The 21,376-nt window shown below is 34.9% G+C and overlaps 1 protein-coding gene and 1 long non-coding RNA gene across 37 annotated transcripts in view; one reads left to right on the forward strand and one right to left on the reverse strand.

Annotated features, from left to right (window-relative positions):
* The window catches only part of LOC121035127 (uncharacterized), a 41,429-nt gene extending 40,622 nt beyond the window's left edge, over positions 1-807 (forward strand). Inside the window, exon 4 of the long non-coding RNA XR_005792759.1 lies at positions 20-807. This is a non-coding gene — a long non-coding RNA (uncharacterized LOC121035127). The remainder of the gene's footprint in view (positions 1-19) is intronic.
* The window catches only part of ADGRL3 (adhesion G protein-coupled receptor L3), an 842,607-nt gene that overhangs the window by 242,324 nt on the left and 578,907 nt on the right, over positions 1-21,376 (reverse strand). For all 36 annotated transcript variants that reach the window (XM_040482516.1, XM_040482575.1, XM_040482534.1 and 33 more), the window contains one exon: positions 2,180-2,260. In XM_040482516.1, the coding sequence (XP_040338450.1) occupies positions 2,180-2,260 (81 nt within the window). The remainder of the gene's footprint in view (positions 1-2,179; positions 2,261-21,376) is intronic.

Below are 21,376 nucleotides of genomic sequence, written 5' to 3' on the forward strand. Positions count from 1 at the left end.
TATTATCCTTGTTTTACAGATGACAGACAGAAGCTGCCTAAGGTCTTACAGGTTTGCCTGGCTTCAAACTCCAATTTTCTCCCATATGCTATAGAAGTGACCACAAAAGTACATAGTAAAAGCCACATTTTTTATCTAGGGCCTACCACATGACAAATTCTATTCTATATTATCCCTAATCCTCACAAAGACACTGTAAAGTTGTTATTTCTGATCTTCTGCCTAGTAGTTGAGGAAACTAATGATAAAATGTCTGGAACTCCCATGTTTAAGTTAATTGCCTCTAAATCCCTTCATTTTACCAATGTTTGTCTTATTTCATTCTAAACTCATTTTACCCTTTTCAGCTTTGCTATGGTAGTCTGAAATGATCCCAGTTCCCCTCTTGTCTATATCCATGGTCCTTTGGATTGTGGCTTCCCAATCAAAATATAGAGTCTTTTTCTCCCTTTTTATGTCTGGGATTGGCTACGTGACTTACTTTGGCCAATGAGACATAACAAACATGATACAAGCAGAGTCTTGAAAAATACTTGATCTTTGGGACTTGTCTGCCTATTGTTGGGAATCCTGTCATAATGAGAATGAGCCTGTGCTAGACTGCTTGGTGATGACAGCCATACGGCCATCATCCCAGATGACATTAAGGTGACTATCAAGCATGTGACTGAGTTCCTTCCCCTATAAAACCAACCAACTTGCTAGCTCCTAAACATCTAACTTCTAACATCTAACAGCCAAGTTAGCACACACACAACTCAAGTAAGTGTGAGAACTATAATAAATGTTTCCTGTTTTAAACTACTACATTTTGGAGTGTACTGTTATACTACCCTACGCCTGATTTTACCATACTCTTCCCAAATCAGACTGGGATGTCAGAAGAAATGAATTATACTAAAGTCAACAACTTGCATAAATGGACCTCCATCTTTGGTAGGGACAATATTCTACTAAGGATTAACATGTCTAAAACAATGCACCAATTTAAAATTCATCTATTCCTCATGATGAAGGATTATGTCTTAAGCATCCAAGCAGTTAATCCATATTAATTTAGAGGCATTTCTGCTCCTTTTCCCTAAGTCTGTTCACTCAAATGCTATGTCTCTTCAGTATAAAATATGCATGCTGAAAAATAAGACACGGATGTCTTAAATGTAATAACTGAGGCAAGCACAGGGGATATTCAGAGAACAGATACACTCCCTTCTCCCTAGTGCATAGCCAAGGAAGCCTTTACAGAGGAACTGAAGATAAAGCAGAGCCTTCAAACACTGGCAGAAACTAACTGCGCAGAAAAGAAAAGGTAAGAGATTCCTGGCAGAGGAAGAAACATGTATAGAAAACTTGCTCATAAAAGGCAGACCTAATGACTTTTATTGTATCAAGTGATTGATACTGTTGAAGGTGTAAGAAAATATCCTGAATCACTTAAATCTGAAAAACCAAATTAACCTCAGAATATTTGGTATTTATAAAAAAAAAGTCTATATCAATTTCATCAACTTTGAACATTATAATACATGTTGAAAATAATAATATTTATTTAAAAGTATAAAAATTCTGTATTTAGATATGGGAAAACAAATGATACTTTTAATTTTTATTTTGTATGGCTGGTCATTTTTAAAAATCTTTAAACTGATGGTATCAATTTAAAAAATGTAATTTTAACATACATTTTAAAAACTAAATGATCATATTAATGCCATAATGATTTTTTAAAACATAACAAAATATAAAATATTATGTTGCAAGGAAATAAATGTCAATATGACTTAGTTTAAAGCATCTTAATTTCTTTTAAAACAAGTAGAAGAAAGTTTTAGTAAAAAAAAAAGTAATGGTTATCTGGTGATCTCTAAATCTAGGTTAGTTTTCAACTAGTCCTCCACTAGTTGAATCACAATATAGCTCTATTTCTTATTTTGTTTTATGAATATTTCTCAGAACAGTATTTCATACTTTAGTTTACGAATAATATTTGCTCTTTCTGTTCTCAAATTCTTTATATACAATCCCCCCCCCCCGCTTTTTAAACAGGTACTGTATTGCAAATACATATTTATAACTATCTATAATTTAATTAATTGTCTCCGTCAAAATAACAAATAGTTTCTTTTTCTTTAAATAATAATAACCATAGTAATAGTAATAATAATAATAAACAACTCACCTCTCACAGGGGGTCTTTCTAGCTCAGAGTCCAGGTGAATTGGAGGAGAGATGTATGACACCTGCCCATGATGTGCCTGCCCTGTTGACCCAAAAATAAATATTAAGAAGACATTGAAGTTACGCCTTTATACATATATATATTTGATTTGTGTGATATCACATTATCTTTCTTCACACTGAATTAACTGTCATCAAACTGTGTCGACAGATCTATTCAAACACAGGAGCATTATGCATCATCCAAATACCAACCAATCACATCAGTCCTTCTTTTTTTTTTTTTTTTTTAAACGTTTATTTATTTTTGAGACAGAGAGAGACAAAGCATGAACAGGGTAGGGTCAGAGAGAGAGGGAGACACAGAATCCGAAACAGGCTCCAGGCTCTGAGCGGTCAGCACAGAGCCTGACGCGGGGCTCGAACTCACAGACGGGGAGATCATGACCTGAGCCGAAGTTGGCGGCCCAACCGACTGAGCCACCCAGGCGCCCCATATCAGTCCTTCTTAAACTACCATTTGTTTCCTATTATTGGATTACAGACCCATTGTGGAATGACACTTTTAAAAATACAACATAAATGATTTACAAAAAAATAATAAAATGGAAGGAAAAAAGACATGAAAAAATAAGTCCACGTTTTTTATTGTTATTAAACAGACAATACGTAATCTGTCAATCTGCCCTGTTTCTAAAGACTTATTCTCAATTTACGCACTTATTTCATTGCAGACCAGTAATATACAGTCTTCAGACTGGCATCGATGTCAAATAACACTCTGATAGCACTTACTTAGATAACTTTATAACTAGTTATTTGTATTTTATTTTTTTATAATTTACTTCTGTTATTTGAAGAAAAGTACCCCTTCGTGCTATGTGTAATTTTTGGAAAAAACAATACTTAGCCATGATATAAAAAGTAGGCAGATTGTGGCACCTGGGTTATTCAGTCGGTTGAGCATCCAACTTCAGCTCAGGTCATGATCTCACATTTTGTGGGTTCGAGCCCCATGTCCAGCTCTGTTGTTGACAGCTCAGACCCTGGAGCCTACTGCTGTATCTTCCTCTCTCTCTGCCCCACCTCTCCTTGTGCTCTGTCTCTTTCTATCTCTCAAAAGTAATAAATAAATGTTTAAAAAAAAACTAGGCAGATGAATTCATTTTCTATTCCTTGTAAAACATTCTGCCAGCTCACAAACATATTTGTAATATACTTTCTGTCTTACGAGTTAAGGTGTTGATTTGAAGGCCAAGATGCTGATTGAAAAAATTGCTAGCTTAAAAACTAAAAATTTTTCTAATGTTCAAAGTAGCTACTCATTGCATACTGATGATTCTGTAAGCAATTAGAATCGTGAGGTAAGAAAGCACGATCACAGAGTCAGTCCAATTGCTAAAGCTACTTTTTAAAGCTATTTCTAAAAAAGGTTTGGGTATGAGTGGAATACCCACCACTTTCCTTCTACAAAGGGAATATGCAGTTATATTTTACACATTTACTATAGCCATTTACGGGGTTGTTAATCTCTTTTCCTAAACAAGGAAAGTTAATGATACATAGATTATGATAACAGTTAGAGTAACCTTCCCGTTTCAAGTAATATTCGACTTGTAATAAACTCTGCTGATTCCTCTTATGAGGCACATTTCAAATAATTAATATGGCTCCCTGTTGATAGAAGCTGCTGTTCCTCCCAGCATTTTTCTAGCTAACGGCAGACACAGTGGAGACGTAATATACAGAGCCCCCTCATAATAGTAACTAAGAATATTGTACATTCACTGGCCACGTTTCAGTGGAATACTAAAGGCACTGTTATAAAAGAAGTAAGACAGTGACTGTGCACTGGTAGCAGTCCATGTGTAATACAGCTTATTAAAAACTTCACATTATCTTAATTATAAAAATGCCTAATGTTTACCTTATTTGCACACTTGATTGCAAAATCACTTTTTATTTTTAAGGTCCTGTGTCATTACAAATGAACTGGTTTGAAACTTTATTGATCATGTAAATAAAAATAAGCATCTTTTACATTATGTTGATTCAAGATGATCTCAGCATATAAAATAATATTGATTTCATGTCTAAGCAAGGAACATGACTTTCACCACGTATAATAAGTATCATGCATTCACACAGACATCATCTCCATTTATGCAACCATGTCACTATGGGAATTAAAGGTAGGTATTATGGCAATATATTCATATTTTAAAATCAAAGGAACAAGCAGAGGAAATGGAGTAACTTGCTCAAGCACACACAGCTAGTAAATTGCAAGGCCAGTAGTATTTTGACTCTAAATCTGAAGTGTTTTGAAGTAAATCAGAATATTTTTCTCAAAGAAGGTCTCAGTATACTAAACCTGGGGAGAAAGTCTATAGATTTTAGTGATTAAACTCTGACAAGTAACTGCTTGTGCAACTGTCACCCCTACATTCAATTTGAAGTAAAAAGTCCCTTTAAATGTCACATTTGCCTCTGTTCTTGGGATAAGCATGTAACTTCAAGAGTGCTCAACAGGGATACTTCAGGTAACACGAGATCTCACTGTGTATATCCCTAAGGGGGTTGGAATATCAAAGAGGCAGCAGAGTGGAATGAGGATATTGACAGTCAAGTCCTGAACTTGGTTTGCCGTAATTTCCATTCTCTCTCCAATGAGAACTCTAGCAAACTGTGGCTGAGTTGTGGCGGGAAGAGCCACAGTGGCAGGAATTGACAGGGGCTCTCAGCCTTAGAGGAATGGCAGAAAGGCAGCAATAGACTTCAATTTGGTGATTGAGATTTCTGATCCATAGAACAAAATCCAGAAATTTTGGAGGTTGCTGTTGATTAACTACATAAACCAAATACTGAAAGAAAGATTTCTGCTTCACTTTAGATCAATGATACTCATGCATTTGTCTCCACAAATATACATAAAAAGTTATAAAACCTATTCTAATCTGTGCTTAACTAAGGCAATGACTCTCAGGGGGGTAATTACTTCTCATCAGGGACAGCATTGCACAACATGAGAAGTTACAGTTTGTAAAAAACAAACAACCCAATGACTATCAAAGATCTATCCCCTCATTAAGAATTACTGTAAAATAATAATAATAATAATAATAATAATAATAATAATAATAAACAACTGTGGTTAAAACAATAAGTAACCTCCATGTATCTTCCTCCTAGATATTATGGCAAAGAATATTCAACCAAAAATGTGAAAACCAAAAATCTCATAAAAAACAAGAGTCCAGAGCTGGACAGCTTTCCAGAGGAATGCTATCAAACATTTAAAGAAGAGTTAACACCTATTCTTTTGAAGCTGTTCCAAAAAAATAGAAATAGAAGGAAAACTTCCAAGCTCATTTTATGAGGCCAGCATTACCTTGATTCCAAAACCAGACAAAGACCCTACTAAAAAGGAAAACTGCAGACCAATTTCCCTGATGAACACAGATGCAAAAATTCTCAACTAGCCAACTGGATCCAACAATACACAAAATAATTATTCACCACGATCAAGTGGGATTTATACCTGGAATGCAGGACTGGTCAAATATCTGCAAATCAATCAACATGATACATCACTTTAATAAAATAAAGGACAAGAACCACATGATCCTCTCAATAGATGCAGAGAAAGCATTTGAAAAATACAGCATCCTTTATTGATAAAAACAAAAACAAAAACAAACTCAAGAAAGTGGAGATAAAAGGATCATAAAAGCCTTACATGAAAGACCTACCGCTAATATCATCCTCAATGGGGAAAAACTGAGAGATTTTCCCCTAAGGTCAGGAACACAACAGGGATGTCCACTTTCACTACGGTTATCCAACATGGTATCGGAAGTCCTAGCCTCAGCAATTAGACAACAAAATGAAATAAAAGGCATCCAAATCAGCAAGGAGGAAGTCAAACTTTCACTCCTTGCAGACAACATGATACTCTACATAGAAAGCCCAAAAGATTCCACCAAAAAAAAAAAAAAAAAAAAAAAAGCAAAAAAACCCAAAAAACTGCTAGAACTGTTCCATGAATTCAACTAAGTTGTAGGACATAAACTCAAAGCACAGAAATCGGTTGCATTTCTATACACCAATAATGAAGCAGCAGAAAGAGAAATCAAGGAATCGATCCCATTTACAATTATCCCAAAAAGCATAAAATACCTAGGAATAAATCTAACCAAAGAGGTGAAAAATCTATACACTGAAAACTATAGAAAGCTTATGAAAGAAACTGAAAAAGATATAAAAAGTGAAAAAAATACTCCATGTTCATGGATTGGAAGAAGAAATTTTGTTAAAATGTCAATACTACCCAAAGCAATCTACATATCAAAATAACACCAGCATTCTTCAAAGAGCTAGAACAAACAATGATAAAATTTTTATGGAACCAGAAAAAAACCCAAATAGTCAAAGCAATCCTGAAAAAGAAAACCAAAGCTGGAGGCATCACAATTCCAGACTTCAGGATGTATTACAAAGCTGTAATCATTAAGACAATATGATACTGGCACAAAAACAGATACTCAGATCAATGGAACAGAATAGAGAACTCAGAAATGGACCCAAAATGTATGGCCAACTAATCTTTGACAAAGCAGGAAAGAATATCCAATGGAACAAAGACAGTCTCTTCAGAAAATGGTGTTGGGAAAACTGGACAGTGATATACAAAAGATTGAACCTGGACCACTTACTTACACTATTCACAAAAATAAACTGAAAACGGATGAAGAGCCTAAACAGAAGACAGGGAGTCATCAAAATCCTAGAGGAGAAAGCAGGTAAAAACCTCTTTGACCTCAGTCGCAGCAACTTCTTACTCAACATGTCTCCAGAGGCAAGGGAAACAAAAGGAAAAAATGAACTATTGGGACCTCATCAAATAAAAACTTCTGCAAGGTGAAGGAAACAATCAGCAAAACTAAAAGGCAACTTAATGAATGGGAGAAGATATTTGCAAATGACATATCAGATAAAGGGTTAGTATCCAAAATCTATAAAGAACTTCTCAAACTCAACACCCAAAAAACAAATAATCCAGCGAAGAAATGGGCAAAAGACATGAATAGACGCTTTGCCAAAGAAGACATCCAGATGGCCAACTGCACACGAAAAAATGCTCAACATCACTCATCATCAGGGAAATACAAATCAAAACCACAATGAGATACCACCTCCCCCCTGTCAGAATGGCTAACATTACCAACTCAGGCAACAACAGATGTTGGTGAGGATGCAGAGAAAGAGGATCACTTTTGCACTGCTGGTGGGAATGCAAACTGGTGCAGCCACTCTGCTAAAAAGTGTGGAGGTTCCTCAAAAAATTAAAAATAGAACTACCCTACGACCCAGAAATTGAACTACTACGTATTTATCCAAGGGATACAGGTGTGCTGTTTTGAAGGGGCACATGTACCCCAGTGTTTATAGCAGCACTGTCAACAATAGCCAAAGTATGCAAAGAGCCTAAACATCCATTACAGATGAATGGATAAAGACACACACACACACACACACACACACACACACACACACACACACAATGGAGTATTACTCGGCGATGAAAAAAGAATGAAATTTTGCCATTTGCAACTACATGGATGGAACTAGAAGGTATTATGCTAAGCAACATTAGTCAGTCAGAGAAAGACAAATATCATATGACTTCACTAATATGTGGATTTTAGGATACAAAACAGATGAACATAATGGAAGGGAAGCAAAAAGAATATAAAAACAGGGAGGGGACAAAACATAAGAGACTCTTAAGTATAGAGAACAAATTGAGGGTTGTTGGAGGGGTTGTGGATGGGGGATGGGCTAAATGGGCAATGGGGCATTAAGGAAGACACTTGTTGGGATGAGCACTGGGTGTTGTATATGGGGGATGAATCACTGAATCTACTCCTGAAATCATTATTGCACTATATGCTAACTTGGATATAAATTTAAAAAATAGTAATACTAAAATAAAATAAAAATGTGATCAATTCAAAAGAGCATAGGAAGATAAAAAGCAAGGCAAATGCATACTGTTTTTAAAGATTTGACTAAAATATTTTAGACAGGGAACATACCTGCCTTCTCATTTATCACTTTCTTTACCATGCTCTACTGTCTTACACTAGACTGGTCTTGTTCTTGTAACAGAAGCTTTATATATCCAAGTGTGAAACCACTGCTCCAATTTTTCCCTTACTTTTCCAAATTAAAAATATATAGATTTGTTTACTTTTTTCTCCTGAATTTTATTTTATTTTATTTTTTCTGGATTTTAAACTCAAAGAATCATATTGAGATTTTGATCAGAATTGCACTAATTCTCTACTTTGGAGGATAAACTTTTAAAATATTTTCTCTTCACTTTCTTTTAAATGGATCTCCATTTGTTTGAATTGTCTTTAAGTAAGTTGGAATAAGATAATTTTTGAAAATGTTTGTATTTTGGTTATAATATTTCATTGTTTAATCATTCTATTTTCCCCACTTAAATGAAATTTTGAAATTTTCTTAATAACTTTCATTGAACTTTTTTGATGGCTATTGTTGGATTTATTAGTTATTGACTTTGACCTTCTAGTTCCTTCAAGGTAGATACACTGATAACCAAGCTTAGTTATTTTCTGTGATCTTTGTTTCTTATATGTAATATATTCCCAGGTTAAGATTTATCTATATACCCTTTTACTTAATTATTTTGTGCCATGGGATTTAAATTTCACACATTTATATTATAGGATTAATGCAATTTAGAGGAGTTACCTGGTGCTGCTATTCACCTGTCATTTTACCATAAGTTCCTACAAAGTATTTACCAAGGGAATAAACAATACTGAATGATAGGTTTCATAAAAGAATTAAAAGGGAGAGAGAAAAAAAAAGCTTCATGATTTATTGCTAAGGAGTCAAGGAAAACAATGGCAATAGGGAAATTGTTGGGTAGCTTATGGATTCTGGAAAAGCCATTAATGTTTTATTTTCCATCTCTTTTTCAGCTTTCATCTAATTTCTATTTTATTGAGGAATCCTGTTCAATTTCTACCAATTTCAAATATAGGAAAGGCTTGACTAGCATTAGGTAGAAGAGAAAAGCTTTTTTTTTTTTTCTACTGTCAATACTTTACTTGTACATCAGAGCACAGAAATACATTTTTAGAACCACAGAATTTGGAGGGAGAAAGATATTTGATAGCTTATAGCCCCAACCCACATTTTAGAATGAGGAAACTGACACCTTGAGAAGTTGGGGACTTTCAAAAGTCAAATCAAGGTGGTAGTTGTCAAGAGGATGGTAAGAAAGGGATGCTTTACAGCTAGCCTGCAGAAAAAAATAAACATACCCTCACTGTCTTTTAACTCTGACGCTTTATTTAGTAAGCCTTTATTTTCAAGGCATGTGGGGCATGATCTTTCAGATGTGTTAAGACATTAATTATTTATTTATTATGAAACTACATACATTTTTTCCCTGTAAGGCTATATCTAAAAACCAAAGGCTATTTAGTATAAAAATAAGATCATGTCCTGGGAACAGAACTACCTATGTTGGTATCTGGACTCTGCCACTTTTTAACCATTTAACCATTAGCCATATAACTAATCAGCCAGGAACTATCAAGTTGTTTAACTTCTCTGTGCTTCAGTTTCCTCATGTGTATAATGGGGATTATAATAGCACTTACTTATAGGGGTGTTTTGAAGGTTAAATGAACTTATGCATATGTAGTAATTAGAACAGTGCTTGGTACATAGTACTTAAAATTTTTAGCTATTATTATTATTATTACAAATTCATCATATAATTAATTTATCAGCCAATATTAGTTGAGTACCTGATACGTGACAAATGCCCTTCTAGATACTTGGCATACGTTATACAACAAATTAAGGGCTAATGCACATTCTTATGTAAGGGGAGACAGACAGTAAGCAATTAATACAATCAGTAATACATCAATGATACTTTATGTACAAGATGGGGCAATGGAAACAGAACACACTAAAGGGGATCTAGAGCAGCAGAGGCAAGCTGCAATTTTAAACAGATGATCAAGGAAGGCCTGATGTGATTTCCACGAATAGCATTTGAAGAGTTCAAGAGAAAAGTGACAATATCTAACTCTGATAGGAAACTGTTAAAAGATAAAATTACAGATAAGGGCCCAAATCTAATATTAATAATGAAGAATAAAATAACACAATGCACTGTATCAGATGCTTTTTCCCCATGCTTTTGTATTTCAAATAGTACACATATTGATAAACATATTAATACTATCACCAATGACTGAAGAAGAAAAGAAGACATAAATAAAATATGGGTATAATTTGGAAATGAACACAACTTTCTTCCTAAAGCAAAAACACACTTACCACCATAAAGTCCCCATTGGTTTCTCTAGTTACATCATCTTTCAATTCAAATTTTTCTCATTTTCTATATAGTAGTGTAAACAAGTTTAGTAGTATATGGCCCTCTAGGCAGATTTCATGCCTTTTGTTTGTTTGCTTTAAATTTTCAACTGCTAAACTTGATTATTTCCTCTAGAGGCATGACATTCCCCCTCCTTAAAAAACAATAAAATAGATCTCACATTTTTTGCTCTTGAAGTTTGAAATAATATTATCATTTTCCTTTTACAACCTTTAGGATGATAGCAGGTTACATCTCTGAATCTCTCTGCCCTACGTTAATAATGATTTCATGCGGAATGTGGGAATCTACTTACTAAACTCCAGTTAAGAATGGCATATGGACTTTTTCTAAGTTTTTCAAATACTCTGAAAGTAGCTAAGTCTCCTTCTCAATGGTAAAAAAAAAAAAAAAAAAAGTTAAGTTTCTTGTTGAAAATAATCTCAGCTACTGATAAAAAATATCAGAGGTCAATATGTTGTTTGTGCTGATGGAAAATTGGGTGTGCCTAGCATTATAACAGCTTGCTTTTTTTTGTCTTCAAATCCCAGTCTGACTGTAACCATCTGGCATTTATAAAGTCAGCTTTAAGGTAAAGACGTAAACACCAATCAAAAGTAATCATCAAAGAAAAGAGCTGTAAAGTCGCCAATTTGATACTTATCTTTTTATACTGACTTCCCTTTCCCCCTTTATCTTATTATTCATACTTATTCTCAGTGAATTTAGTAAAATATGAGGTAGCAAAGAAATCACAACATGCTTGACTTATTGAAGATATAAAGTCATTGATGGAGGCACAAAGGTCACTGATGGCCTTCTCCCCAGTGGATATTACTTGCACAAAGAAAACAGATGGAGTAATCTGAAGCAAAAGTAACTTTCTTGTTTGTGTGTACATGTGTGCATTTCATTCAGCAAATGATTTTTCAGGACTCACTTCCTGTAGTGGCCAATCTTAACCATACCATATAAGCAAGATAATACCCCTCCACGAAAGAAATTTAAGTTTAGATGTGGATTAAACAACAATAGTGAAGCATGATACATACTTAGATAGAGATCCGAGAGAAGCATCTAACTGAGGTAACTGAAGTAACAAAAAACAGTACCTGGAGGACACAATGTCAGGCGTTGAAGAAGGAGAAGTAACATTACGTGTGGATGCTTACAGATCATGTGACTTAGAGGGCTAGGGGACAGGGAAAAACAGGTGGAAGCAGGCAAAAAAAGAGATGATTTTAAAATAATAAACATTTTCAGAAATGTACCCCCCCAAAAGAATAAATAATATATCCCTATTACCCAGTTTTAACAATGGTCAATTCAGGGCCTATATGATTTCCTCTCTGTCCCTCAATGCCCCCTTCCTCATTCCAGAATGTTTTGAAGCAAATCCCAAACATCATATAATTTCACTTGTACATTATTTGAGTATGTATCTATAAACATAAGGCCTTTTTAGAAACAACCATAAGATCATTATGATACCTAAATTAAGAAGTTATATTATGAAAAATCAATTTAATGTCAAATTCAGGAAAGCAACTGTCTGGAAGAAATCAACAATCTGAAAGAAACAAATTCTGCTGGCCTGCAAAATATCTCATTGGTCCTACTGTTGAAATTGTGTTGGCCTGAGGAATGCTTTATATTAATGATGAATTTCAGGAGCTCACAAATATAAAGGGAAATGTATTTGACAAAACCACACACATATATTTCTCTCTTTCACAAGCATGAAAAATAGATTTGGTAGTTAAATGACAAACATCGAATTCTGGAAGCACCACTTCAAAAATTATTCCATGAAACCTCAAAAACCTATTGTCGCAAGCATTATAACAATAAACCAAAAAAATCGGGGCATTTATCTTCCCTGAATTTCTAGTTTTTTATAATCCTCCAAAAATAAATGGGAATGAATACATTAAAACTGAAGATCGTGTTAATAAAAATGGTTATTTTCTAAGAGCCTAATACTAAGAAGCACCCGGCGAGCCAAATATTGTTTCCTATTTTAAAAATGTGAAATCTAAAGCTCAGTAAGGTTAAGTGTATTTTCAAAGGTTACACAATAGTGTGTGTGGGAATCAGGTTTCAAATCCAGAGACCATGTTCTTACTCTATAACTCACTGCCTTCGCATCCTATAAATATACCAACGGGGGTGGAGAGAGAAGACAAATATACTATAATTTATGAAACATTAGAAATTTTTAGTTCTCTATTTCTAGACTACCTAAATTTAAGTGTTGATATTACTAAAAGACTAAATCACAGAATAATCAGGATTATAAAATTACTTTTCTTAGACGATGAGCAAAACATCAAAATCTCCTCAACAGGAATGTAGGTATATTAGCCCTCTCCTGGCTCTTTTTTTTTTTCTTTTAAATGGACGCCTTCAACAGGGCTAGGGTTCAGTAATACAGATCTCTTTGAATCATTCTGATTTCCAAAAACTGGAAAAAAAAGACTTCAAGTGGACTTCAATCCCCTCCTCTCCAAATTATACCCACACTCACATCTTTGCTGTTTGGTTTTTTTTTTTTTTGTCATCATTGTACTGAGTTCATGTTTGCATATGGTAAAGTAAGAAGAAAATGTTTTACTATCCAAGAGGTTAATATTCAGGTTTATAGAATTGAGGGTATGTGTGTTCAGGGTGGGCAGCTATGATAAACTAGATTAGAAAAGATTTTGAGTAATGTAGGCAAACCTAATCAGGAGAACTGTGATGTTAGCAAGAACTTAGGGATCAATAATTCCAGTTGGTTAATTAACAAAGGATATAAAAAAGGTGTTCCTAAGCCTCCTTCACTGCCAGAGCAACTCTGATTTAATTCTGAGTGTCTGAATTACAGTCACTTCAGATACTTTGCTTATAGCTTATGTGGGGTAGAATAATGGTCCCCCTAAAGATGCCCACTTCTTAATCCTCAGAATCTGTGTCTGTGTTATCTTAAGTGCCATAATGATTTTGCAGACATGATTAAGGTTGAAATGGGAGATTATCCTATCTAAGGATGTGAGTGCTTGAAAGTGGAAAAGGGAGGCAGAGGAATATGAGGGATATATTGAAAGAGAGACAAGGCAAGTCATTGATGGCTTAGAAGACAGAGGATGTGGACCAGAACCAAAGAATGATGGTTATTTCTAGAACCTTAAACAGACAAGGATCCTTCCCAGAGTCTACAGAGAGAACTGATTTTAGCCTGCTGAGACTCGTATTGAACTTTTGTTCTAGAAAAATATAAGATGATAAATTTGCATTGTTAAAGCTTCAAAGTATGTGGTGATTTGTTCCAATATACAACTTAAGAACTGGCATTTATTTTAATTCTAAAAACTCCTGTTATTCAATGCACTAGTTATTTGAATAGATATTATATGTACATGATACATATTCAACTGGGACAAAATGATAGCATCTAACCCACCTGCTGACTTCCCACAGGCAATATCTCTTTCCAGTATTTTGTATATCTTTGTGGAGTTATTCAATATCTTTATAACACATACCTGCACATACACACATATGCTCACATGATCATATATATATATATATATATATATATGTATATATATGTGTGTGTGTGTGTGTGTGTGTATATATATATACATATATATATATATATATATGAATTGTTGCCTATTAAAGCACATGATATTCTGCATTTTGTTAAGCCTGTTCTAAAAGGTAGTTTAGAGCTTCAATTGTTTAACCATAATTTTTTTAATGTATATCGATCCCTACATTGCATTTTAAGAATGCACCATGATCTAAAATGTCACCAATGGCACAGATTTCATGATATCTTTTAAATTTTTTTTTCAACGTTTATTTATTTTTGGGACAGAGAGAGACAGAGCATGAACGGGGGAGGGGCAGAGAGAGAGGGAGACACAGAATCGGAAACAGGCTCCAGGCTCTGAGCCATCAGCCCAGAGCCCGACGTGGGGCTCGAACTCACGGACCGCGAGATCGTGACCTGGCTGAAGTCGGAGGCTTAACCGACTGCGCCACCCAGGTGCCCCTTCATGATATCTTTTAATCAGAAGTAGAACATTTCAGAAGTCAATGTAATAACTTAATGATTGCAAATAAATGGCTGGCAGAGGAATGATCACAAGAAGGATGCAAGAACTCTGTAAGACTAAAGTTATTTGTTAAGTTAACTCTCCTAATTCTCTTCTAATATTTGGGAATATGATTGGCCATATTACAAAGTGCTTTTGAAGAGAGAGAGAGAAAAAAAAAGATGAGGTGGTTTTTTGATATTTTACCTATGGTTAAATACTACATAAAGGGCATAGTCCATGAATTTCTTGAATCTATATTTTTACTTATAATTCAATTCACCTATCAAAACAATGTCAAAAGAAGATACCAATTATTTAACTTTTTTTAATATGCAGCCTAGGTATCAAATTCCAAAAAACCAAAAAGAGTGAAATAAGCTTTATACTTATTTTTCTATTATGATGGTTAAAAATGTGTGCTCTCCAGAAATTGTGTACCACATGAACAACTGTAAATGGAATGTATGTGTCTACATTTATAATTATATTTATGTTCACATATATGTGCACAAACATCCAGGCTACTTTCAAATTATTCTAGGATTTCTTAAACCTATTTTAACATTTGCTATAATTTTATAAGCAACAAAAAGGCAACAGCCTTTCACTTTTCTAATCACTCTTAATTGGAACAGCAATCTAAATGTACACATCTTTTAAAACTTTTATTATTTTAATCTTATTTATTTTGAGAGCGAGAGAGAGCGTGAGTGGGGGGGCAGAAAGGAGAGAGAGAGAGAGAGAGAGAGAGAGAGAGAGAGAGAGACTGAGAGAGAGAGAATCCCACGCAGGCTCCACACTGCCAGCACAGGGACTGACATGGGGCTTAAGCCCATGAACCGTAAGATCATGATCTGAGCCAAAATAAAGAGTCGATGTGTAACTGACTGAGCCACCTAGGAGCTCCTAAATGTACACATTTAGTAAAGACTTTACAGAGGACAATTCAGATATAAAACTCTATGAGGGTTGGAAGCATAGGAACTACAGTTTCCATGCCTTCTCTGTCATCCTAGGACCCACTTGAATGTTTCAGACACTATAAGAACTCAATTCATTTCTGGAGAAACTTCATATTAATGACCTAAAAGAAATTAAGACAACTATTAACTTTGTTATACTTCTAATCATAAATAAGGCAAAGGGTAAAGCTCCAGGAAAATTTCTTTCAAAACTGGAGACAGATTCGCAGTGCAACTAACTTTGCTTACTTGAGAAATGTTACAAATTTGATAACTCCATTAACTTTCTCAGCCTGCTCATTTCTCACAGAAAACATTCAAGGGGTTTCTGAAAAGATCTTTACCAAAGGACACACATACTAATTCCCCAAATATAGACTTTAATTTAGTGTATTTATGTAAAGTAGATCCTTTAAAAAATAGTCTTTTACCAAACATCTAAAGAAGAGTTAATATCTATTCTACCAAACATCTACTGATGTACTTTTATTGATCTTATTTTCCCCAGTAAAATAATTATTATGTAAATGGCAATTACATCATTATGAAAAACTGTGAAAAGCCTGGATAAAGTGACACCATATTTCTATTATTTATCTGTATGTAATGGAACTGAAAATAGTTGATGCCATTAAAGGAAAGACTGAATTTCTCTTTTCAGGAGAAAGGGCTATGGTGCCTGAAAAGTGATATTAAAATTACTTCAAAGGAAAACTAGCAGGTGAAAATTTGCTTCTAGAGCCACAGAAGCAAGTGGCAAGAGGAAAAGTATAGACCAGGGTATTTACAACAAAGAGGTTTGTCCTCCAGAGTACAGAGCCAGGAAGCTGGCCTGCTGTGCTTATGTTTTTAAAGTTCTGCTTCAAAGACTAACCCAGCATGCTAAGAAAAACATAAAATGTTAAATTTTCCTGTCCTCCCTGCTGATAGATCAGAACACATCAAGTAACACTAACTCAAAAAGAAGAATGGTAAAGCATGTTAAAGGTACCTGAAACAAGGTTCATAAATGGAGAGCAACAAAACGGTAACACCTCCTCTATAACCACCTCCCCTCCCAAGGAAGGGTCCAAAATATGAAAAGTAGCAGCCTGGATTGGAGTGAATAAATGCTACCAGTGCAGGAGTATGATGAAACAGATCTCAAAGTAAAAGCTACTCATCATGTGTTACTCTCAAATGATGCCCATCAGGCATTTTTCCTGTCAGCTTCCAAGTAAGTAAAACTTAGAGAAGGGAAATTTATGGGAAGATTAGAATGAGACCTTTGGATACCAGTCAAGGTAAATTAAATGTACCTCAACTTACTTCAGAGAAGAGTAAAAAAAAATTCAAATATATTTATTACAGGAACAGTGTTCAAATTTCTTTATATGTATAATGATAGAATGAGGCAAGATAATGAAGAACCAGAGGAGGTTTTTACAAGAATATATATAAGATTTGTGAAATTAACTGGTGTTTTTAAGAAAAGAGACAGGGTGGGGCGCCTGGGTGGCGCAGTCGGTTAAGCGTCCGACTTCAGCCAGGTCACGATCTCGCGGTCCGTGAGTTCCAGCCCCGCGTCAGGCTCTGGGCTGATGGCTCAGAGCCTGGAGCCTGTTTCCGATTCTGTGTCTCCCTCTCTCTCTGCCCCTCCCCCGTTCATGCTCTGTCTCTCTCTGTCCCAAAAATAAAAATTAAAAAAAAAAAAAAGAAAAGAAAAGAGACAGGGAGACACTCATTTCCGCCACAATTAAGTCAAAATCTCTCCTTTCTTTTTATCAATCCATGTGGCCTGGGGGAAAATCTCTCAAGAAGATAGCCCAGCAGGAGCTGCCAGCATGGTCAGTCAGTTGAATGAGATCAACATATGCCCCAAGTTACCTGGTTTCAGAAAATTCCACACAAAAGTATTATATGCATAGCCTTACAAAAGGGAGATAAGAATGACCCAAGCATAGTAAGACCAGATTGGCACATCAAGAAATAAAAGGATATGGGTATTCTCTTAGGATGATGAGAGCAAAATTTACCACCTAATTCTTTTCAATAAACTCTAAAATATATCATTCTATAGAATGAAACTGCCTGTAGTGAAATTTTGACAACTCCCCTCTGTGTGCTAAAATGCTGTCAGCTGAAAAATTTGAACTCTTTGTGAAAATCGTTAATTTTTGACAGATTTATCCTACTTTTATGTTTGCAGTCTTAATCAAAGGAATTTGAAAAAGTTAGAATTTAGCTTTACACTCAAAGTCTTGGAAGCACTATTAGAATAATTTAGAGGCAGTAGGGCATTTACAGTTATCTATAAAAACTGTAATTATCATAGAAATGAAAATATTTAAAAAGTAACAATACCAAGTTCAAGATTACACACACACATTCACACACACACACACACACACACACACACACACACACACACAGAGCCTGTTTCTGTTTTATTCCTTTGCTCATTGTTACTAAATTGTTACGAAGCTTAGTCTTGGCTGGACCTTACAAGGCTGAGCTGAGATAGGTTTCACGAACCCGAATCAAAGTCACATATTCTAGAACACATAAGCTTCCATGGTGAAGCACTGTCATGTCATGGTTAAGAACACAGGACTTTAGAGACACACGGCCTGCATGTTTTCATGTAGTTACATCACTTACAGACTCAGTGGCCTTAGTCATACTCATCTTTTAGTGTCAGTTTCTTCATCCGTAAAAATCAAACAATAATAATCCTGTTTCACAGTATTGTGGTAAGGTGTTTTTTTTTTTTTTTTTAAGACATATATACTAAGCAGTGTGCCTTCTACAGAAGCACCTAAATGTTGAACGACTGTCATTATCCTTGTTTATATCATCATTATCTCACACATGTTTCCTCTGAGACAAACAATACCAACACAGCTAATCAAATCCCTTTGAGCACAGGTTGTTTTTTTGTTGTTGTCTTGTTTTGTTTTCTTAAGTTGGTGATTAGGAGATGGTATTTGGAGTTGATATTCTTAGCTGAGGATCAAAGCACTGTCTTTAAGTGAGGAACACCTAGCAGATTGGTTAGCCTCTGAAAGGTTCCACGTCTCCATCTGTAACACGGTAGAATAGTGATGGATATTTCATAGACGAGGGGACAGCCAACTATAGTCCACGGGCCAAATTTGGCCCATGCCAGATTTCGCATGATCTGTGTTCTAAAATTGTTTCTCAATTTTTAAAGGGTTAGAAGAAGAAAAATAAGTAGAAGGAGAAGGGGACGATGGAGGAAGAGGGCCACCAACAGTACCAGCAGCACAAGAGACCAGGTATAATCTGCAAAATCTAAAATATTAACTATCTGGGCCTTTATACAAAAAGTTTGCTAATCCCTGTCTTTGAATTACTGTGAATACTCAAGAAGCCAATATAGGAAATATGCTAAGCAGAGGACTTGATACAATTGTAGCTATGTTCTTGCTACTGACATTCTAAGCATTCACATTAACAGTAAAGGAAGCAGTAATTCTTCTTGGGCCACCTGTAACTGCTAATGCGGAAATCTCTGATATTCTAAACTCGTTAGAAACTTTCAACAGTGTTCCTTCTCTGGTTAAAGAAATATGCTAAATAAGGCAGAGGCAAATATACAATATCATTTTTGCCAGGAATCATTTGGCAAAAACAGTTTGGATCATTTTGTTTCATGCAGCTTCACTTAATGGAGTCCTACATCAAAGATCTCCATCAAAGCATAAGAGACTCTTAAAAACTGAGAACAAACTGAGGATTGATGGGGGGGTGGGAGGGAGGGGAGGGTGGGTGATGGGTATTGAGGAGGGCACCTTTTGGGATGAGCACTGGGTGTTGTATGGAAACCAATTTGACAATAAATTTCATATATTGAAAAAAAAAAAGATCTCCATTCAGAGACACATATACACATAAACTCACACACACATACAAAGTATTGTGGGTGCTGCATTGTGTGTACCTACAGTTTGTTCAATTTTGTCATAATGGACTATCACATACTATGGGAGTCAGAAATGATAAAAAATTTCCAATGTTATTTGGCATGATTTTAGCTCTGAGAAAATTTTAAAACTAGTAACTGTTGACTGTCTCTCTTGCTATTTTATTGCTAATCAGTACAACAGAAGACAAGAGAGTGGGGGTTAGTTGCTTCATAAAATGTATGCTCCAAATTTTGTCCAAAAGGTACAAAGGTGAAAATGAAACAGTGTGAATAATAAAGACTGAGATACATTTTCTAGGCATTCTTTGATCTTCCTAACCCTTCTACTTGCCAAATGTAATAGAAGACTATGCTTTCATATGTTAATACATAGGAGTGATCTAGTGACTACTCTAAAGTCACAAAGAGGGCCACAAGAGGTAGGTATAAAAATAAAATAGCTAACAAGAATGACAATACATTAATTATTTAACATTAATAATGATATGGCCCCTGATGTGCAAGTTGAACATGAAAGAGAAAATTAATCCATCTATTAAGAATTGAGAATTCATGTACATGATAGTCAAATTTAAACTAAAAAGGAATATGTACTTATGGTTTTTCCCTCCAACAGCATGAACATTTGGTTAAACATGGAGACTTTTTCTTGGTTTATCAATTGGTTTGTATAAAGACAAACTGTTACAGGGGTGCCTGAGTGGCTCAGTTGGTTGGGCATCTGACTCTTGATATTGGCTCCTGTCATGATTACATGGTTTGTGAGTTTGAGCCCATATGGGGGCTCTGTGCTGACAGCAGGAAGCTTACTTGGGATTTTCCTCTGTCTCTCTCCCTCTCTCTCTGCCCCTCCCCTGCTCACGTACTCTCTCTCTCTCGCAAAATAAATAAATAAAAATAAAGACAAACTGTTATAAAGGTAATATGAAAATGAGGATAATGAAAAAACAATGAGGATAATGATAACACTGATGATATTTGTTGAATATATAACTCTGCTAAATTCTGTTAAGTATTTTATAATCTCATGTTTATCCTAATAATAAATTTGAGTTGGTTGCTATTGTTATCCATACTTAACCAATGAGGACACTAAGTCTCAGTTTAAATTATATTTGTTTGTTCTTTTCCCCCACATATTCTACCTCAAATCTGTGGCAATTTCAGAGAAAACAGAACCTCCCAAATAAATACTAAGGAATTTGATTTAGAATACCCTTTTGAAGGTTACTTAATGTCCATATTCATCTAAAATTAAGTAATTATTTTGAAACATTAGTCATCATGTGTCATAAAGTCTGAATATCCAATTTGGATACGAGAGTTTAACCAAACCTCTGATTTTCTTACATTATAAATTTACCTTCCTTAACTTCTCTGTGGATGCAAAGCCACCAGAGAGCTGAAAGAAGGAAAGTATCACCAAATTTTATTTGAATTAGTCACGTAAAGAAAAAAAGGCAAAGCCTTTTGAGAAATCTCTTTAATTCTTTGAAGAAGCAAAGGGGTGCTGTGTTTGAGAAGCAAAGGGAAAGCCAGTTTAAGAGAAGAAAAAATAAAAGCAAAGGCTATAAATGCTGACCTTCAAAAAAGGGGAAAACAGCTCGACCATGAAATCACATTGTTTAATTATAAAACCTGAAATATAGAAGGGTCAAAAACTGTTCTTTTTTTCCTGTTTTTGTTTTAGAAATCTGTTTCTATTTGTTAGAATGAGACCCATCAATTTTTAAACTATTCTAAGGAAAAATTTAAAATTGTATGTGGCACATAACTACACAATAAACCT

This window comes from Herpailurus yagouaroundi, unplaced genomic scaffold (assembly GCF_014898765.1).
Source record: "Herpailurus yagouaroundi ecotype Mexico unplaced genomic scaffold, PumYag 28, whole genome shotgun sequence".
NCBI lineage: Eukaryota > Metazoa > Chordata > Mammalia > Carnivora > Felidae > Herpailurus > Herpailurus yagouaroundi.